This window comes from Oncorhynchus nerka, linkage group LG4 (genome assembly GCF_034236695.1).
Source record: "Oncorhynchus nerka isolate Pitt River linkage group LG4, Oner_Uvic_2.0, whole genome shotgun sequence".
Lineage (NCBI taxonomy): Eukaryota > Metazoa > Chordata > Actinopteri > Salmoniformes > Salmonidae > Oncorhynchus > Oncorhynchus nerka.
Window position 1 is genome coordinate 45,355,260 of NC_088399.1, and position 17,483 is coordinate 45,372,742.

Below are 17,483 nucleotides of genomic sequence, written 5' to 3' on the forward strand. Positions count from 1 at the left end.
ATAGAACATCAACATAACATAAAAATGTTAAAATTCGTATCTAACAGACAACTATCTCCAACTTCCTTGACTTCCTTCACATCTGGTTAATATTCTTTAGAACACACCATATTCCACTAGAGTAGAAGAAGAAAAAAGTCATGTATTTTGTTCTCCTGGGTACCTTTTCATAAAAGCGTCTCAGAGTAAGTCTAGGAGTGCTGATCTAGGATCAGTTTTGTATTTTACATCACAATGAATAAGTCTGAGACGCTTTGCGAGTACAGGCCCTCACCCTGGACCTGTGATTGGAAGTTACTACTCCTCCCTGACACTGTATTTGCACTGCTGATCTCGGTCCCAGTCTCAGGCGAGGCTGGCGGCACCTCCTCCTCTTTCCTCCCCAGCAGTCTGTTGAACAGCTTCTGGAAGTTCCCACTAAAGGCAGAGCTGGAGAAGTAGTACACGATGGGGTTCAGCACGCTGTTGAAGTAGGTGAAACACACAGAGGTGTAGAACGCCAAACTGGCCTCTTTGAAATAATGGCACTCGTTGTACCAGGCCTTGAGGATCCACACAGCGATCCGAGACACTGTACTGGGGAAGAAGCAAATGATGAAGATGAGTGCCACGGCCATGACAAACTGCACCGCACGTTTGATCTTCCCCCCAGTGTCGATCGTCTTGTTCTTCAGCTGCCAGGTGATACAGACCGTGCAGAAGGTGACAATGGCAGTGGGCAAGAAGAACTGGGTCACGTATAAGGTGTTGTGCCACGTAGACAGCGGGCTGAAGCCCATGCAGATGTTGAAGCTCTCGCACTGTGTCTGGTTGTTGCGGTAGAATAAGTGTTTGTTGGTCAGCAGGTACCCGGTTGCAGCGATGATCATCCCCCACAGGCCCAGAGACACCCACAGAGCATAATTCAGGCCCATCCGGTTGATCTTGTTCATGGGGTGAACGATCTTGAGGTAACGGTCGACAGCCACTGCAGTGAGGAAGAAGATGCCAGCGCTGCGGTTGGCCGTCAACATGAACAGCATAATCCGGCACATGGCATCACCATGGATCCAGTGCTCCCGCGTCGGTAGTAGTCGGCTCTGAATGGAAGCCAGAACAGGACGATGGAGTCGGCAACCGCCAACTGTGTGAGGTAGACAGAGTTGGGCTTCCAGGTGTCCATGTGGAAAATAAACATCCACAGAGCCATAACATTCCCCATCAGCCCAAACATGAACTCCAGCACCAGGATGGGAGGCAGGACATGGTCCAGGATGGGAGACTCAAAGGCGCAGCAGTCATCTTCTGTAGTAGTGAAGTTTGCCATGGGTCAAACGATACGCTTTTAACAGGAGAGACTGTCTGTGTGCTGCTTTTCTCCTCTCTGAAAATAGTCAATATTGATAGTGTTGTCTAGGCATCTCCTACATTTGACCGGGATTTTATTGTTTGCAGTCATGCAAACGATCTTCCGGTGCCAACAATGTGGAGAGTGTGTGTGGGTGTGCAGTGTGTTCTCTTATGGAGATCTGTAGGCAGATGGCTCTGAGTGAGGACACCAACAGCCCAGGGATTATGGGGTGTAGGGTCCCAAAGACCCTCCCCATTATTGATTAAGGGACCTTAAGATTCATATGCTTGTCTCACTATTGTACTGTTGCTATGTGTCTGAACTCTGACACTATACTTTGCACAAGCTATCTATTTTCATCTTTGCGGTTAAGCCCTTAACCTGCAGGCTGGGTGTGAGTCAGACCAAAACTAGATAAAGGGAAGTAACAAGTCTCATTTTGACATTTTGATCTTGTGTAAAGTGGTCAATGCTAATGAATTAAGAAAATGTACTGTACTAGGTTACCTCAGCTTATTGCAGCACATATACACTGAAGTAGATGATCACACCATCAGGGAAGTGATCAAAGTATATAAATCAGCTGTGCCCTTTGGTTGGTTGCAGAACTTACTGTGAAACATGCATGCTGTGCTTCCATTGTTAACTTCTCTCTGCAATTGCATTAATAAAGGTTTGGTTTATTTAAAGAAGATAGTCTGACTGCTGATTTCACCAATAAATGATTGACAAGGAACAATGATTGATGATTCATTATAAAACTATTATGCTGGTGGAAAGATCATACTCGTGGATATATAAGGGAGTGCAAGGGTTCCCAGAATACAGTTAACTTAAAGGTCACGACACCTGGTCTGGTTCAGTAGGCACAAATTGGAAGAAAATATGCCTAACGAAGCAGTTTTAAAGGGAGGTAATCTCGGACTCTTATCTATTCTTTATCATTGTGCTAGGAGAGTCGCTGGTTTGAGGGAAACACCATCCATCTGTTGCATCTTGAGATGCCAGTGAGCCTTATCCAATAGTTAGACAAATAGATCCTGGTAGATGTGATTTCAAATCCTTTCAGAAAATGTGAACTACCTGATTATGTGCAGCCCAATTTCCTATAATAATATCACCATAATGCATATTTCCAAGCATGTCACTGTGTTCATTGTTTCCCACAGAATATAAATACCTTAAATGGGTCTCATTAAATGAAATAATACAATGGCAGTTGAACATACATTGCAGACAGTACAGTGAGATGTACTTACAGAGTGGGATGATGAAGAGAGAGGTCTGAAAGAAGGACTAAAGAATGAGCAAGTGAATGAGTGACATTTATTACCCTAAAATTTTGCTGAGTGAAAAGCGTTTGGGAAGGAATCACATCAGACCAGACCTTTCTGATATCAAGAACTGAAAAATGCCAAAATGGCCAAGTCCACAGTTTCTATACAGTAAATAAAATAGATATAAAACGACTCCTTTTTAATGTTAATGTGTACATTTGGCCAGGTTGTTGTTACATGTTGCATCCATTTTCAGTAAAAGTGCACGTCGGGTCTTCACTTCTTGACTTCTCCAAGATCTTCAATGCTGTCGTCATCCACCTACAATGGAAAGACAGATGGTTAGTGTCTGTAATATATCTGTCATCTGTCAAATCTACCTGAATGATGATTTCATCCTCCGCTGTCACCGAGGCACCGCAGGAGAACTTCTGGGCAAAGAATCTCTGAGCCTCTTTAAGGTCAATGTCTGCAGGGAGGAAGTCCACAGTCACAAGCAAGAAAAACAACAAGGTTACAGGTCTGTCCATGTCTTTAACAAGGTGTTTACAGTAACAGGATGTGACAGTCAGTCTTACCAAAGGTGTTCATTCCACAGACTCGGGTGACATATTTCTTCTTGGCGCGGGGGATTTTAGCTATCGTTATTTTCTGAGGGACAGTCTTCTTTTTCTGTTTGATCTGTCCTCTGCCACCTAGAGAGAGTCAGCACAGATGGGTTAGAACAGGGTTCTCCAATGCCAGTCCTCAGACACCCCCTAGCAGTTGCAAGTGCTTGTTCTATTTCAGCACTAAGACCTGATTCAACCAATGAACACCAGTGATTTAGTCTGGAATAGAGCAAATCATATAACAATGTTATTTGTCACAGGTGCCGAATACAAGAGGCGTAGACCTAAACGTGAACTACTAACCAACAATACAGTTCAAGAAATGGAGTTATGAAAATATTTAGTAAATAAACTGAAGTAAAAAACACAAAGAGTAACAATAAAATAACAAGGCTATATAAAGGGGGTACCGGTATCAAGTCAATGTGCGGGGGCACAGGTTAGTTGAGGTCATTTGTATATGTAGGTAGGGGTAGTGACTATGCATAGATAATAAATGCGAGTAGCAGTAGTGTAAAAACACTGGGTAAAAAAAAACACTATGTAAATAGCCCGGGTGGCCATTTGATTAATTGTTCAGCAGTCTTACGGCCTGGGGGTAGAAGCTGTTGAGAAGCCTTTTGGACCTAGACTTGGCACTCCGGTACCGCATGCCGTGCGGTAGCAGAGAGAACAGTCTATGACCTGGGTGACTGGGTCTTCCTCTGACTGCCTACTATATAGGTCCTAGATGGCAGGAGGCATGGCCTCAGTGATGTATTGGACCATACACTCTACCCTCGGTAGCATCTTACAGTCAGATGCATAGCAGTTGCCATACCAGGCAGTGACGCAACCAGTCAGTATGCTTTCAATGGTGCAGCTGTAGAACTTTGAGGATCTGGGGACTCATGCCAAATCTTTTCAGGCTCCTGAGGGGGAAAAGGTGTTGTCGTGCCCTCTTCATGATTGTCTTGGTGTGTTTGGACCATGAGTTTGTTGGTGATGTGGACACCAAAGAATTTGAAGCTCTCAACCTGCTCATCTACAGCCCTGTTGATGTGAATGTTGCGTGTTCGGCCCTCCTTTTCCTGTAGTCCATGATCAGCTCCCTTGTCTTGCTCATGTTGAGGGAGAGGTTGTTGTCCTGGCACGCCACTGCCAGGTCTCTGACCTCCTCCCTATAGGCTGTATCATCGTTGGCGGTTATCAGGCCTACCACTGTTGTGTAATCAGCAAACTTAATGATGGTGTTGGAGTCGTGCTTGAACTGGGAGTACAGGATGGGACTAAGCACGCACCCCTGATGGCTCCCCGTGTTGAGGATCAGCGTGACATGTGTTGTTGTCTACCCTTACCACCTGATAAACTGCATCCAGTTTGCTGAGTAGAGTGTTGAAAGCTATTTTGTAGATGACATCGCCGAAGTCGAGGATCGGTAGGATAGTCAGTTTTACTAGGGTAAGTTTGGCGGCGTGAGTGAAGGAGGCTTTGTTGCGGAATAGAAAGCCGACTCTAGATTTGATTTTCGATTGGAGATGTTTGATATGAGTCTGGAAGGAGAGTTTACAGTCTAGCCAGACACCTAGGTACTTATAGATGTCCACATATTCAAGGTCGGAACCATCCAGGGCGGTGATGCTAGTCGGGCGTGCGGGTGCAGGCAGCGAACGGTTGAAAAGCATGCATTTGGTTTTACTAGCGTTTAAGAGCAGTTGGAGGCCACGGAAGGTGTTGTATGGCATTGAAGCTGCGTTTGGAAGATAGATAGCACAGTGTCCAAGGAAGGGCCGGAGAGTATACAGAATGGTGTAAACAATTAACAAGTAATAACAGGTGGATCAGGGAAAAGCAAGAGCAACATCATTGATATAAAGAGAAAAGAGTCGGCCCGAGAATTGAACCCTGTTGCAGATTAAGACTGCCAGAGGACAAGCATGCCCTCAGATTTGACACACTGAACTCTGTCTGCAAAGTAGTTGGTGAACCAGGCAAGAAAGTCATCAATAAAAACAGGCTACTGAGTCTGCCGATAAGAATATGGTAATTGACAGAGTCGAAAGCCTTGGCAAGGTCTGAAGACGGCTGCACAGTACTGTCTTTTATCGATGGCGGTTAGATATCGTTTAGTACCTTGAGCGTGGCTGAGGTGCACCAGTGACAGGCTCGGAAACCAGATTGCACAGCGGAGAAGGAAGTGTTGGCTTTAGGGATGGTCAGTGACCTGTTTGTTGACTTGGCTTTCAAGACCTTAGATAGGCAGGGCAGGATGGATATAGGTCTGTAACAATTTGGGTCCAGGGTGTCTACCCCTTTGAAGAGGGGGATGACTGAGGCAATCCTTGGGGATCTCAGAGATATGAAAGAGAGGTTGAACAGGCTGGCAATAGGGGTTGCGACAATGGCGGCGGATAGTTTCAGAAATAGAGGGTCCAGATGGTGGGTGGTATAAGGTGTATTAGTGACAAAACGGATGGCACTCTTTCAGAACATCTGCTATCTGGTTTGGGTAAAGGAGAACCTGGAGAGGCTTGGGCGAAGCTGCGGTGGGGATGAGCTGTTGGCCGAGGTTGGAGTAGTCAGGCGGAAGGCATGGCCAGCCGCTGAGAAATGCTTGTTGAAGTTTTCGATAATCATGGATTTATCCGTGGTGACCGTGTTACCTAGCCCCAGTGCAGTGGGCAGCTGGGAGGAGGTGCTCTTGTTCTCCATGGACTTCACAGTGTCCCAGAACTTTTTGGAGTTGGAGCTACAGGATGAAAATTTCTGCCTGAAGAAGCTGGCCTTAGCTTTCCTGACTGACTGCGTGTATTGGTTCCTGACTTCCCTGAACAGTTGCATATCGCGGGGACTATTCGATGCTATTGCAGTCCGCCACAGGATGTTTTTGTGCTGGTCGAGGGCAGTCAGGTCTGGAGTGAACCAAGGGCTATATCTGTTCTTAGTTCTGCATTTTTGAACAGAGCATGCTTATCTAAAATGGTGAGGAAGTTACTTTTAAAGAATGACCAGACATCCTCAACTGACGGGATGAGGTCAATGTCCTTCCAGGATACCCGGGCCAGGTCGATTAGAAAGGCCTGCTCACAGTAGTGTTTTAGGGAGTGTTTGACAGTGATGAGGGGTGGTCGTTTGACTGCGGATCCGTAGCGGATACAGGCAATGAGGCAGTGATCGCTGAGATCCTGGTTGAAGACAGCGGAGGTGTATTTGGAGGGCCAGTTGGTCAGGATGACGTCTATGAGGGTGCCCTTGTTTACAGATTTAGGGTTGTACCTGGTGGGTTCCTTGATGATTTGTGTGAGATTCAGGGCATCTAGCTTAGATTGTAGGACTGCCGGGGTGTTAAGCATATCCCAGTTTAGGTCACCTAACAGAACAAACTCTGAAGCTAGATGGGGGGCGATCAATTCACAAATGGTGTCCAGGGCACAGCTGGGAGCTGAGGGGGGTCGGTAGCAGGCGGCAACAGTGAGAGACTTATTTCTGGAGAGAGTCATTTTTAAAATTAGTAGTTCGAACTGTTTGGGTATGGACCTGGAAAGTATGACATTACTTTGCAGGCTATCTCTGCAGTAGACTGAAACTCCTCCCCCTTTGGCAGTTCTATCTTGACGGAAAATGTTATAGTTGGGTATGGAAATCTCAGAATTTTTCGTGGCCTTCCTGAGCCAGGATTCAGACACGGAAAGGACATCAGGGTTAGCAGAGTGTGCTAAAGCAGTGAGTAAAACAAATTTAGGGAGGAGGCTTCTGATGTTGACATGCATGAAACCAAGGCTTTTTCGATCACAGAAGTCAACAAATGAGGGTGCCTAGGGACATGCAGTGCCTGGGTTTACCTCCACATCGTCCGCGGAACAGAGGAGGAGTAGTATGAGGGTGCGGCTAAAGGCTATCAAAACTGGTCGCCTAGAGCGTTGGGGACAAAGAATAAAAGGAGCAGATTTCTGGGCATGGTAGAATATATTCAGGGCATAATGCGCAGACAGGGGTATGGTGGGGTGCGGGTACAGCGGAGGTAAGCCCAGGCACTGGGTGATGATAAGAGAGGTTGTATCTCTGGACATGCTGGTTGTAATGGGTGAGGTCACCGCATGTGTGGGAGGTGGGACAAAGGAGGTATCAGGGGTATGAAGAGTGGAACTAGGGGCTCCATTGTAAACTAAAACAGTGATAACTAACCTGAACAACAGTATACAAGGCATATTGACATTTGAGAGACATACAGCGAGGCATACAGTAATCACAGGTGTTGATTGGGAGAGCTAGCTAAAACAGTAGGTGAGACAACAACAGCTAATCAGCTAGCACAACAACAGCAGGTAAAATGGCGTTGACTAGGCAGAGAGGGTCGGATTAACTACACACAGAGCCTGAGTGCGGCTGGGGCCAACAGATAAAATATAAACAAGCAGAATGGAGTACCGTGATTAATGGACAGTCCAGCATGCATCAGCTATGTAGCCAAGTGATCATTGTCCAGGGGGCAGCGGTGGATGGGACAGGGAAGCTAGACTGGCGAGTATTATCCAGGCAAAAAAAACTGGCTGACTGTGCAGAAGGTAAAAGCCGCTAGCAGTGGCTAACAATGACTAAATAGCTTGTAGCTAGTTACCTGGTTAGCTTCTGGAGGTTCTTGAATGTGTTCTAAAAATTAAAAATAATAGCGATTCCATATCACATTGGGTGAGGCAGGTTACCGGAAGGTATAATCGAATTAAAAATCGAAAAGAGATTGAAAGTAAAATGGGTCCAGTGAGTGGTTGGGCTGGCTGGGGACGCGGCGATTCAGACAGTTAGCAGGCCTGTGCTAACAAGCTAACAGTTAGTAGGCCGGGGCTAAACAAGCTAGCAGTTAGCAGACCGGGGCTAAACAAGCTAGCAGTTAGCAGGCCGAATTAGCAAGCAAGCAGATAGCAAGGGCTAGAAAGTTAGCCTTTGGGGGACGTCGCGATTGGGTTAAGTCTGTTTATGCCTCTTCATGTGGTGACATCGATAGACCGGTCGTGGGTCCGGATATTGTAGCCCAGGAGTATGCTTCGGTGGTAGCACAGGAGCTCTGGCCGGGCTAGCTTCAAGCTAAGTGGATGGAAACGCTAGCCAGGAGTAATCATCCGAGGTTGCGGTTAGCTAGTTAGCTAGTTGTGAAGATCCAGATGAAAATGTTCCGTTTGCGGTGGGAATCAGGGGATAAAAATAATAGGTCCGTTATGCTCTGGTTAGAGTCGCGTTGTTCGAACTGGCGAGAGCTTTCCGAGCTAAAGGTTAGCTGATGACCGCTAGCAATGGTTTGCTGCCTGATAGCTGGTAGTTAGCTGGCTAGCTCCAGTTGAGGCGTTCCGCATCCGAAGTAAATATAAATACTTTAGAAAAAAAAGCAGATCCACGCTACATTGGGCAAGGTGGGTTGCAGGAGAGTATTTAGATGTTGAGGTTTAGCAAAATGTTTTAAAATATATGCGAAGAAAAATCTGAAGAAAAAAAACGATATAAACGATATAAACGATATATACAAGGGACACGACACGACACGACAAGACGTCTGACTGCTACGCCATCTTGGATCAAAAAAAAAAAAAACCCATGACCAGCATTTCAAAGCACTACCGACATGAGTGGTACGGCGGTAGTCATTTAGTTAGGTGACCTTCGCATTCTTGGGCTCAAGGACTATGGAGGTCTGCTAGAAGCATGTAGGTATTACAGATTCGCTCAGGGAGAGCTTGAAAATGTCAGTGAAGACACTTGCCAGTTGGTCCGCGCATGCTCTGAGTACATGTCCTGGTAATCTGTCTGGATTACCCCGCGGCCTTGTGAATGTTGACCTGTTTAAAAGGACTTGCTCACATCGGCTATGGAAAGCGTAATCACACAGTTGTCCGGAACAGCTGGTACTTTCATGCATGATTCAGTGTTACTTGCCGGAAAACGAGAATAAAAAGGCATTTAGCTCATCTGGTAAACTCACGTTGCTGGGAAGCTCATAGCTGGGTTTCGCTTTGTAGACCGTAATAGTTTACAAACCCTGCCACATCTGACAAGCATCAGAGCCAGTGTAGTAAGATTCAATCTTAGTCCTGAATTGACACTTTGCCTGTTTGATGTTTCACCTGAGGGCATAATGGGATTTCTTAATAGCATCCGGATTAGTGTCCCACTCCTTGAAAGTGGCAGCTCTAGCCTTTAGCTCAGTGCGGATGTTGCCTGTAATCCATGGCTTCTGGTTGGGATCACTGCACTTATTGATAAAGCCGGTGACTGAGGTGGTATACCCCTCAATGCCACTGGATGAATCCCGGGAACATATTCCAGTCTGTGTTAGCAAAACAGTTCTGTCGCATAGCATCCGCGTCATCTGACCACTTCCATATTGTGAGTGTCACTGGTACTTCCTGCTTTAGTTTTTGCTTGTAAGCAGGAGAATATAATTATGATCAGATTTGCCAAATGGAGAGAGAGCTTTGTACGCGTCTCTGTGTCTGCAGTAAAGGTACCTAGTTTTCCCCCCCTCTGGTTCCACATGTAACATGCTGGTAGAAATGAGGTAAAACGGATTTAAGTTTCCATGCATTAAAGTTCCTGGCCACTAGGAGCACTGCATGAGCATTTTCTTGTTTGCTTATGGCCTTATACAGCTCGTTGAGTGTGATCTTAGTGCCAGCATCAGTTTGTGGTGGTAAATAGATGGCTTCGAAAAATATGAAAACTCTCGGTAGATAGAGTGGTCTACAGATTATCATGAGGTATTCTACCTCAAGCGAGCAATAGACATCGCGCACCAGCTGTTATTGTCACGCCTTGGTCTTAGTATTTTGTGTTTTCTTTCTTTATTTGGTCAGGCCAGGGTGTGACATGGGTTATTGTGGTGTGTTTTTGTCTTAGGGGTTTTGTGGGGTGTCTACGTAGTCTATGGCTGCCTGAGGCGGTTCTCAATCAGAGTCAGGTGATTATCGTTGTCTCTGATTGGGAACCATATTTAGGCAGCCATATTCTGTTAGTGTTTCGTGGGTGATTGTTCCTGTCTTTGTGTTTGCACCAGATAGGGCTGTTTCGGTTTTCATTATTTCATTTAGTTATTTTTGTAGTTTCTGTATGTATAGGTTTTCCTTCATTAAAATATATCATGAATCATCATCACGCTGCATTTTGGTCCGCTTCTCCTTAAACAGACGAATGCCGTTACAGAATCAGCCACCACACCCGGACCGAGCGGCGTGGTAACAGGCAGCGACAGCAGGAGCAGCGAAAAGAGGAATGGACATGGGAGGATGAAGGACCCTGGGATCAGCCTGGAGAATATCGCCGCCCCAAAGAAGAACTGGAGGCGGCGAGAGCTGAGAGGCGCTGGTATGAGGAGAAGCAACAGCGGCAGCATGAGCAACAATATAGGGACTACACTACTTGGGAGGAAATAGACAGGTGGGCGGTCGACCCAGAGAGTGCCGGAGCCCGCCTGGGATTCGCTGGAGCAGTGCGAGGAGGGTTATATGAGAATGGAGTTGGAGAGACAAGCACGACGGCACAGAAGAAAGACCGTGAGTCAGCCCCAAAAAATGTGTTGGGGGGGGGGGGGGTCAGGGAGAGTGTGTCAGAGTCAGGAGTCAGACCTGAGCCAACTCTCCCTGGTTATCGTGAGGAGCCAAAGAGGAGACCAGAACCAGAGCCGGTGTTAGAGGTGAGCGAAGCAGAGACTGTGAAGGAGTTAATGGGGAAAGTGGAGGAGAGAGTAATGAGGGAGTTGCTAGTATGGTGCTTTAGGTACGATATTCGTCCGACGGAGTGTGTCGGGGAATTGATGGCACCTGGGTCAGCGCTCCATACTCGTCCTGAGGTGCGTGTTAGTCAGCTGGTGAAAATTGTGCCAGCGTCACGCACTAGGCCTCCTGTGTACCTACCTAGCCTTGCACGTCCTGTGCCAGCCCTGCTCTCAGGCTCTCCAGTACACCTTCACGGTCAAGTCCATCCTGTGCCACCTTCACACACCAGTCCTCCGGTGGCAGCTCCCCGCACCAGGCTTCCTGTGCGTGTTCTCAGTCCAGTTCCACCAGTGCCAGCACCCCGCATCAGGCCTACAGTGCGCCTCGCCTCTCCAGCGCTGTCGGAGCCTCCCGCCTGTTCAGCGCAGCCAGCGCTTTCCTCCTCTCCTGCGCTGCCGGAGTCTCCCGCCTGTTTAGCGCAGCCAGAGCTTTCCTCCTCTCCTGCGCTGCTGGAGTCTCCTGCCTGTTTAGCGCAGCCAGAGCTGCCAGCCTGCATGGAGCAGCCAGAGCTGCCAGTCTGCATGGAGCAGCCAGAGCTGCCAGACTGCATGGAGCAGCCAGAGCTGCCAGTCTGCATGGAGCAGCCAGAGCTGCCAGTCTGCATGGAGCAGCCAGAGCTGCCAGTCTGCATGGAGCAGCCAGAGCTGCCAGTCTGCATGGAGCAGCCAGAGCTTCCAGTCTGCATGGAGCAGCCAGAGCTGCCAGTTTGCATGGAGCAGCCAGAGCTGTCAGTCTGCATAGAGCTGCCAGTCTGCATGGAGCAGCCAGAGCTGCCAGTCTGCATGGAGCAGCCAGAGCTGCCAGTCTACATGGAGCAGCCAGAGCTGCTAGTCTGCATGGAGCAGCCAGAGCAGCTAGATCCGCCAGTCAGCCATGATCTTCCAGATCTGCCAGTCAACCAGACTCTTCCAGATCTGCCAGTCAACCAGACTCTTCCAGATCTGCCAGTCAACCAGACTCTTCCAGATCTGCCAGTCAACCAGACTCTTCCAGATCTGCCAGTCAACCAGACTCTTCCAGATCTGCCAGTCAACCAGACTCTTCCAGATCTGCCAGTCAACCAGACTCTTCCAGATCCGCCAGCCAGCCAGGATCTGCCAGAGCCAACTACCTGCCTGAGCTTCCTCTCAGTGCTGAGCTTCCTCTCAGTGCTGAGCTTCCTCTCAGTGCTGAGCTTCCTCTCAGTGCTGGGCTTTCCCTCAGTGCTGGGCTTTCCCTCAGTGCTGGGCTTTCCCTCAGTGCTGGGCTTCCCCTCAGTGCTGAGCTGCCCCTCAGTCCCGAGCTACCCCTCAGTCCCGAGCTACCCCTCAGTCCGGAGCTACCCCTCAGTCCGGAGCTTCCCCTCAGTCCCGAGCTACCCCTCAGTCCCGAGCTGCCTCAGTCCCGAGCTGCCCCTCATTCCCGAGCTGCCCCTCAGTCCCGAGCTGCCCCTCAGTCCCGAGCTGCCCCTCAGTCACGAGCTGCCCCTCAGTCCAGTGGGGTTCTGGGTGAGGACTATTAGGCAATGGTCGGCGGCGAGGGTGGATTATCCCAGGACGCGAGGGGGAGGAACTATGACATTAATGGAGTGGGGTCCACGTCCCGAGCCGGAGCCGCCACCATGGACAGACGCCCACCCGGACCCTCCCTATGGTTTTGAGGTGCATCCGGGAGTCCACACCTTAGGGGGGGTTCTGTCACGCCTTGGTCTTAGTATTTCTTGTTTTCTTTCTTTATTTGGTCAGGCCAGGGTGTGACATGGGTTATTGTGGTGTGTTTTTGTCTTAGGGGTTTTGTGGGGTGTCTATGTAGTCTATGGCTGCCTGAGGCGGTTCTCAATCAGAGTCAGGTGATTATCGTTGTCTCTGATTGGGAATCATATTTAGGCAGCCATATTCTGTTAGTGTTTCGTGGGTGATTGTTCCTGTCTTTGTGTTTGCACCAGATAGGGCTGTTTCGGTTTTCATTATTTCATTTCGTTATTTTTGTCGTTTCTGTATGTATAGGTTTTCCTTCATTAAAATATATCATGAATCATCATCACGTTGCATTTTGGTCCGATCCTTGTTCTACCTCTTCGTCAGGGGAGGAGATAGAAGAGAGCCGTTACAGTTATTGACAAAATATACACACCCCACCCCTTGTCTTACCAGATGTAGCTGTTCTGTCCTGCCGATGCACAGAAAACCCAGCCAATTGTATATTATCCGTGTTGTTGTTCAACCACGACTCAGTGAAACATAAGATATTACAGTTTAATGTCCCGTTGCTCAGATAGTCTCGAACGAAGATCATCCTGTTTATTCTCCAGTAATTTCACGTTGGATAATAGAACGAATAGTAGAGGTGGGTCACCCACTCGCCGACAAATTCTCACAATGCACCCCAATCTCAGCTCCCTGTATTTCCGTATATTCTTCACGCGAATGACGGGGATTTGTGCCTGGTCTCAAAGTAGTAGTAGTAGTCAGACTCATTAAAGAAAAATGATGATCTCGCCATCACGGTTGACAACTCCATTGTGTCCTCCTCCCAGAGCGCTAAGAACCTTGGCGTGATCCTGGACAACACCCTGTCGTTCTCAACTAACATCAAGGCGGTGGCCCGTTCTTGTAGGTTCATGCTCTACAACATCCGCAGAGTACGACCCTGCCTCACACAGGAAGCAGCGCAGGTCCTAATCCAGGCCCTTGTCATCTCCCGTCTGGATTACTGCAACTCGCTGTTGGCTGGGCTCCCTGCCTGTGCCATTAAACCCCTACAACTCATCCAGAACGCCGCAGCCCGTCTGGTGTTCAACCTTCCCAAGTTCTCTCACGTCACCCCGCTCCTCCGCTCTCTCCACTGGCTTCCAGTTGAAGCTCGCATCCGCTACAAGACCATGGTGCTTGCCTACGGAGCTGTGAGGGGAACGGCACCTCAGTACCTCCAGGCTCTGATCAGGCCCTACACCCAAACAAGGGCACTGCGTTCATCCACCTCTGGCCTGCTCGCCTCCCTACCACTGAGGAAGTACAGTTCCCGCGCAGCCCAGTCAAAACTGTTCGCTGCTCTGGCCCCCAATGGTGGAACAAACTCCTCACGACGCCAGGACAGCGGAGTCAATCACCACCTTCCGGAGACACCTGAAACCCCACCTCTTTCAGGAATACCTAGGATAGGATAAAGTAATCCTTCTCACCCCCCCCTTAAAAGATTTAGATGCACTATTGTAAAGTGGCTGTTCCACTGGATGTCTTAAGGTGAACGCACCAATTTGTAAGTCGCTCTGGATAAGAGCGTCTGCTAAATGACTTAAATGTAAATGTAAATGTAAAAATTATTTGTCCAGTTCGAATTGAGTAATCGGGATTCTGATATCCAGAAGCTATTTTTGGTCAGAAGACACAGTAGCAGCAACGTCATGTACAAAATAAGTTAAACAATGCGAAAAACACCCAAATTAGCACAGTTGGTTAGGAGCCCGTAAAACGGCAGCCATCCCCTCCTGTGCCATTGAAGCAAATGTGTAAAGGCTGGGGGGTCCCTGAAGATCGTGCTGGGAAACACTGGTTTAGGATTTGAGGAAGGTTGCATTCAAGAAATCAAAATGAAGAGACCTCTCTTCTGCTTCTTCTTTTCATCCTCCTCTCCAACAAGGGGCACCTCTACACCGCCAGTGTCCTGCTTGGAAGCATTTCCTACCGGACCAGTAAGGCATAAGAAAAAAAGTGTTTTTAATAAGACATCATTCATTATTGCCCACCTCCAGAGTATTATTGCCCATCTTCCTGATAGGAAACAGAGAGAGAAAGAAAGACAGAGAGACTGTCTGATGAAACTCACCTACACTCATCCTGGCAACCACATCTGGGAAGTTCTTCTCCAGCCACTGCCTGCATTTGGATGGCTCAGGCATGTACTCACAGTACTCTGTTGGCAAGGAACACACTGGAAAACCAACAACAGAGGTGTTAGACCTTGACAGTCATGTGATACCGCAAATCAATGTTTTAGGAATTGGCCATGAGCATGTATAGATCACTAGAATAGGGTGCCATTGGGCCTCCCGGGTGGGGCAGTGGTTAAGGGTGCTGTACTGCAGCACCAGCTGTGCCACGAGAGACTCTGGGTTCGCGCCCAGGCTCTGTCTCAACCGGCCTCGTCCGTGAAGAATTGGGTGCCATTTTGGAAAATGCCCAGTAGTCTTTCCCGCCACAATACTGGACTTTCTTTGGGCACCGTGTGTCTGGGGCAGCACTCCCATGATGGCCTCCTTTGTTTTCTGGTGAACACGTCTCTGCATTCTCAGTAGTAGCCATTACAGATTATCTGAACACAGAGGGAAAAAAGGTTAATTGGGTAAAGTAAACCTTCAAATCGAACAAAAAGTGAGAATCAGCCTTTCACCAGACAACATGGATCCTGGACCCTCGACAATGGATTGGTCTGAGGACAGCAAACTCGCATTGTCAAAGCACTAAAAACAGATCCTTATATTACCTTTATTTAACTAGTGAAGTCAGTTAAGAACAAATTCTTATTTTCAATGACAGCCTAGGAACAGTAGGTTAACCGCCTTGTTCAGGGGCAGAAGGCCAGTAAGTTATTATAATGCTCATAGTAAATACTTGAATTTATGGGGGGAAATACCCAACCGATGTGCAGTACGAAAAACTAGGCAGCCATTTCCTAAGTTGCGTCAACGGAAGCCCTTTCCAACAGTCTTGAAGAAGTTCCCACATATGTTGAGCACATGTTGGCTGGTTAGTTTGCTTTGGGTCATTGTCCTGTTGAAAAACAAATGATAGTCCCACTAAGCACAACCAGATGGGATGGCGTATCGCTGTAGAATGCTGTGGTATCCATGCTGGTTAAGTGTGCCTTGAATTCTAAATAAATCATAGACAGTGTCACCAGCAAAGCACCCCCACACCATCACAACTCCACCTCCATGCTTTACTGTGGGAGCCACACATGCGGAGATCATCCGTTCACCTACTCTACGTCTCACAAAGACACGCCGGTTGGAACCAAAAGTCTCCAATTTGGACTAATCAAACTAAACGACAGATTTCCACCGGTCTAATGTCCATTGCTCATATTTCTTGGCCAAGCAAGTCTCTTCTTCTCATTGGTGTCCTTTAGAGGTGGTTTCGAAGTTTGCAATTCGACCATGAAGGCCTGATTCACGCAGTCTCCTCTCAACAGTTGATGTTGAGATGTGTCTGTTACTTGAACTCTGTGAAGCATTTATTTGGGCTGCAATCTGAGGTGCAGTTAATTGTCGATTTCTGAGGCTGGTAACACTAATGAACTTATTGTCTGCAAGGTTCTTCCTTTCCTGTAGCGGTCCTCATGAGAGACAGTTTCATCATGGCGCTTAATGGGTTTTGCGACTTCACTTGAAGAAACGTTCAAAGTTCTATAGATTTTCCGTATTGACTGACATTCATGTCTTAAAGTAATGGTGGACTGTCATTATTCTTAACTTATTTGAGCTGTTCTTGCCGTAATATGGACTTGGTCTTTTACCAGATAGGGCTATCTTCTGTGTACCCCTCCTACCTTGTCACAACTGATTGGCTCAAATGCATTAAGAAGGAAAGAAATTCCACAAATACATTTTTAACAAGGAACACCTGTTATTTGAAATATTTTTCCAGGTGACTACCTCCTGAAGCTGGTTGAGAGAATGCCAAGAGTCTGCGAAGCTGTATCCCCATACCCCCGCACACCTCATACCCCCGCACATCCACTCGGAACTGGTACCCCTTTTGAATAGCCAAGTTATCATTACTCATTGTGTTTTTATTGTTACGTGTTTTACTTTTCTAATAATGCTCTATTTTCTTTACCTCAGCATTGTTGGGAAGGGCCCATTAGTACGCATTTCACTGTTAGTCCACACCTGTTGTTTACAAAGCATGTAACAAATACAATTTGATTTGCTAGCTGCTCAACCAAAATATACTGTGTGGTATTGTGTTCAAGTAAACGGAATACTTTTATTTTGAAACATTTTTAGACCTGTTAATGCCGCTTAATGCCGCTGAAAGACGCTGATTTCACAGAGCTACCCTGCCCAGCTAGTTTTCTCGAGCAGCCTGCCCTTCCCAGCGCCAGACTGTGACGTCACCTGCGAAGCATCCTCTCTTTCTCTCGTCTGTCTGAACGTTCTCCATCCACCCACCAACTGCGGTATTGGCATAACTAAACATTGGCCAAATATAATCAAACGTTTATGTATATATATATATACAGTGATAATTAAAATCATATTGTACATGTTATAGAACAACATGTATTCACATTTGCTTTTATGCAAACACATTGCCAGTGTACTTACTAAACCATAGACAACCTCACAAAACACATTTGTCTCACTTGGAAAATCAGTGTATTTGACATCTTTCAATGAAAATAATCTCTCTGGAAATAATCTACTTGAATCATTGGTTTGTGGAAATCACAATGAATTAGTGTGCTTGCTGAAGGGAAGACCACTTTAGATGTATTATGCACAGTTCAGACACAGAACTTATGGCAAGTCAAACTGAATAAAAAT

The 17,483-nt window shown here is 47.3% G+C and overlaps 1 protein-coding gene and 1 pseudogene across 1 annotated transcript; both read right to left on the bottom strand.

The window, feature by feature from the left end:
* Window positions 1-137: 137 nt before the first annotated feature.
* On the bottom strand, window positions 138-1,367 carry LOC135571412 (hydroxycarboxylic acid receptor 3-like; annotated as a pseudogene).
* A 1,424-nt stretch (window positions 1,368-2,791) lies between these two features.
* Window positions 2,792-14,861, bottom strand: LOC135571413 (density-regulated protein-like). Its single transcript, XM_065017591.1, has 4 exons — window positions 14,760-14,861; window positions 14,536-14,623; window positions 3,186-3,302; window positions 2,792-3,076 (listed from the first exon to the last, which is right to left on the bottom strand). Exons 1-4 carry the CDS (start codon window positions 14,832-14,834, stop codon window positions 2,841-2,843), a joined length of 516 nt encoding a protein of 171 aa, XP_064873663.1. The 5' UTR covers window positions 14,835-14,861; the 3' UTR covers window positions 2,792-2,840.
* Between the last annotated feature and the right edge of the window lie 2,622 nt (window positions 14,862-17,483).

Coding starts and splice junctions, on each gene's coding strand:
- LOC135571413 (XM_065017591.1), bottom strand. CDS start 14,834: ATGCCTGAGCCATCCAAATGCAGGCAGTGGCTGGAGAAGAACTTCCCA. Junction 14,624..14,759: donor TTGCCAGGATGAGTGTAGGT/GAGTTTCATCAG, acceptor TGCCTTACTGGT/CCGGTAGGAAATGCTTCCAA. Junction 3,077..3,185: donor CTGTGGAATGAACACCTTTG/GTAAGACTGACT, acceptor TCCTCCCTGCAG/ACATTGACCTTAAAGAGGCT.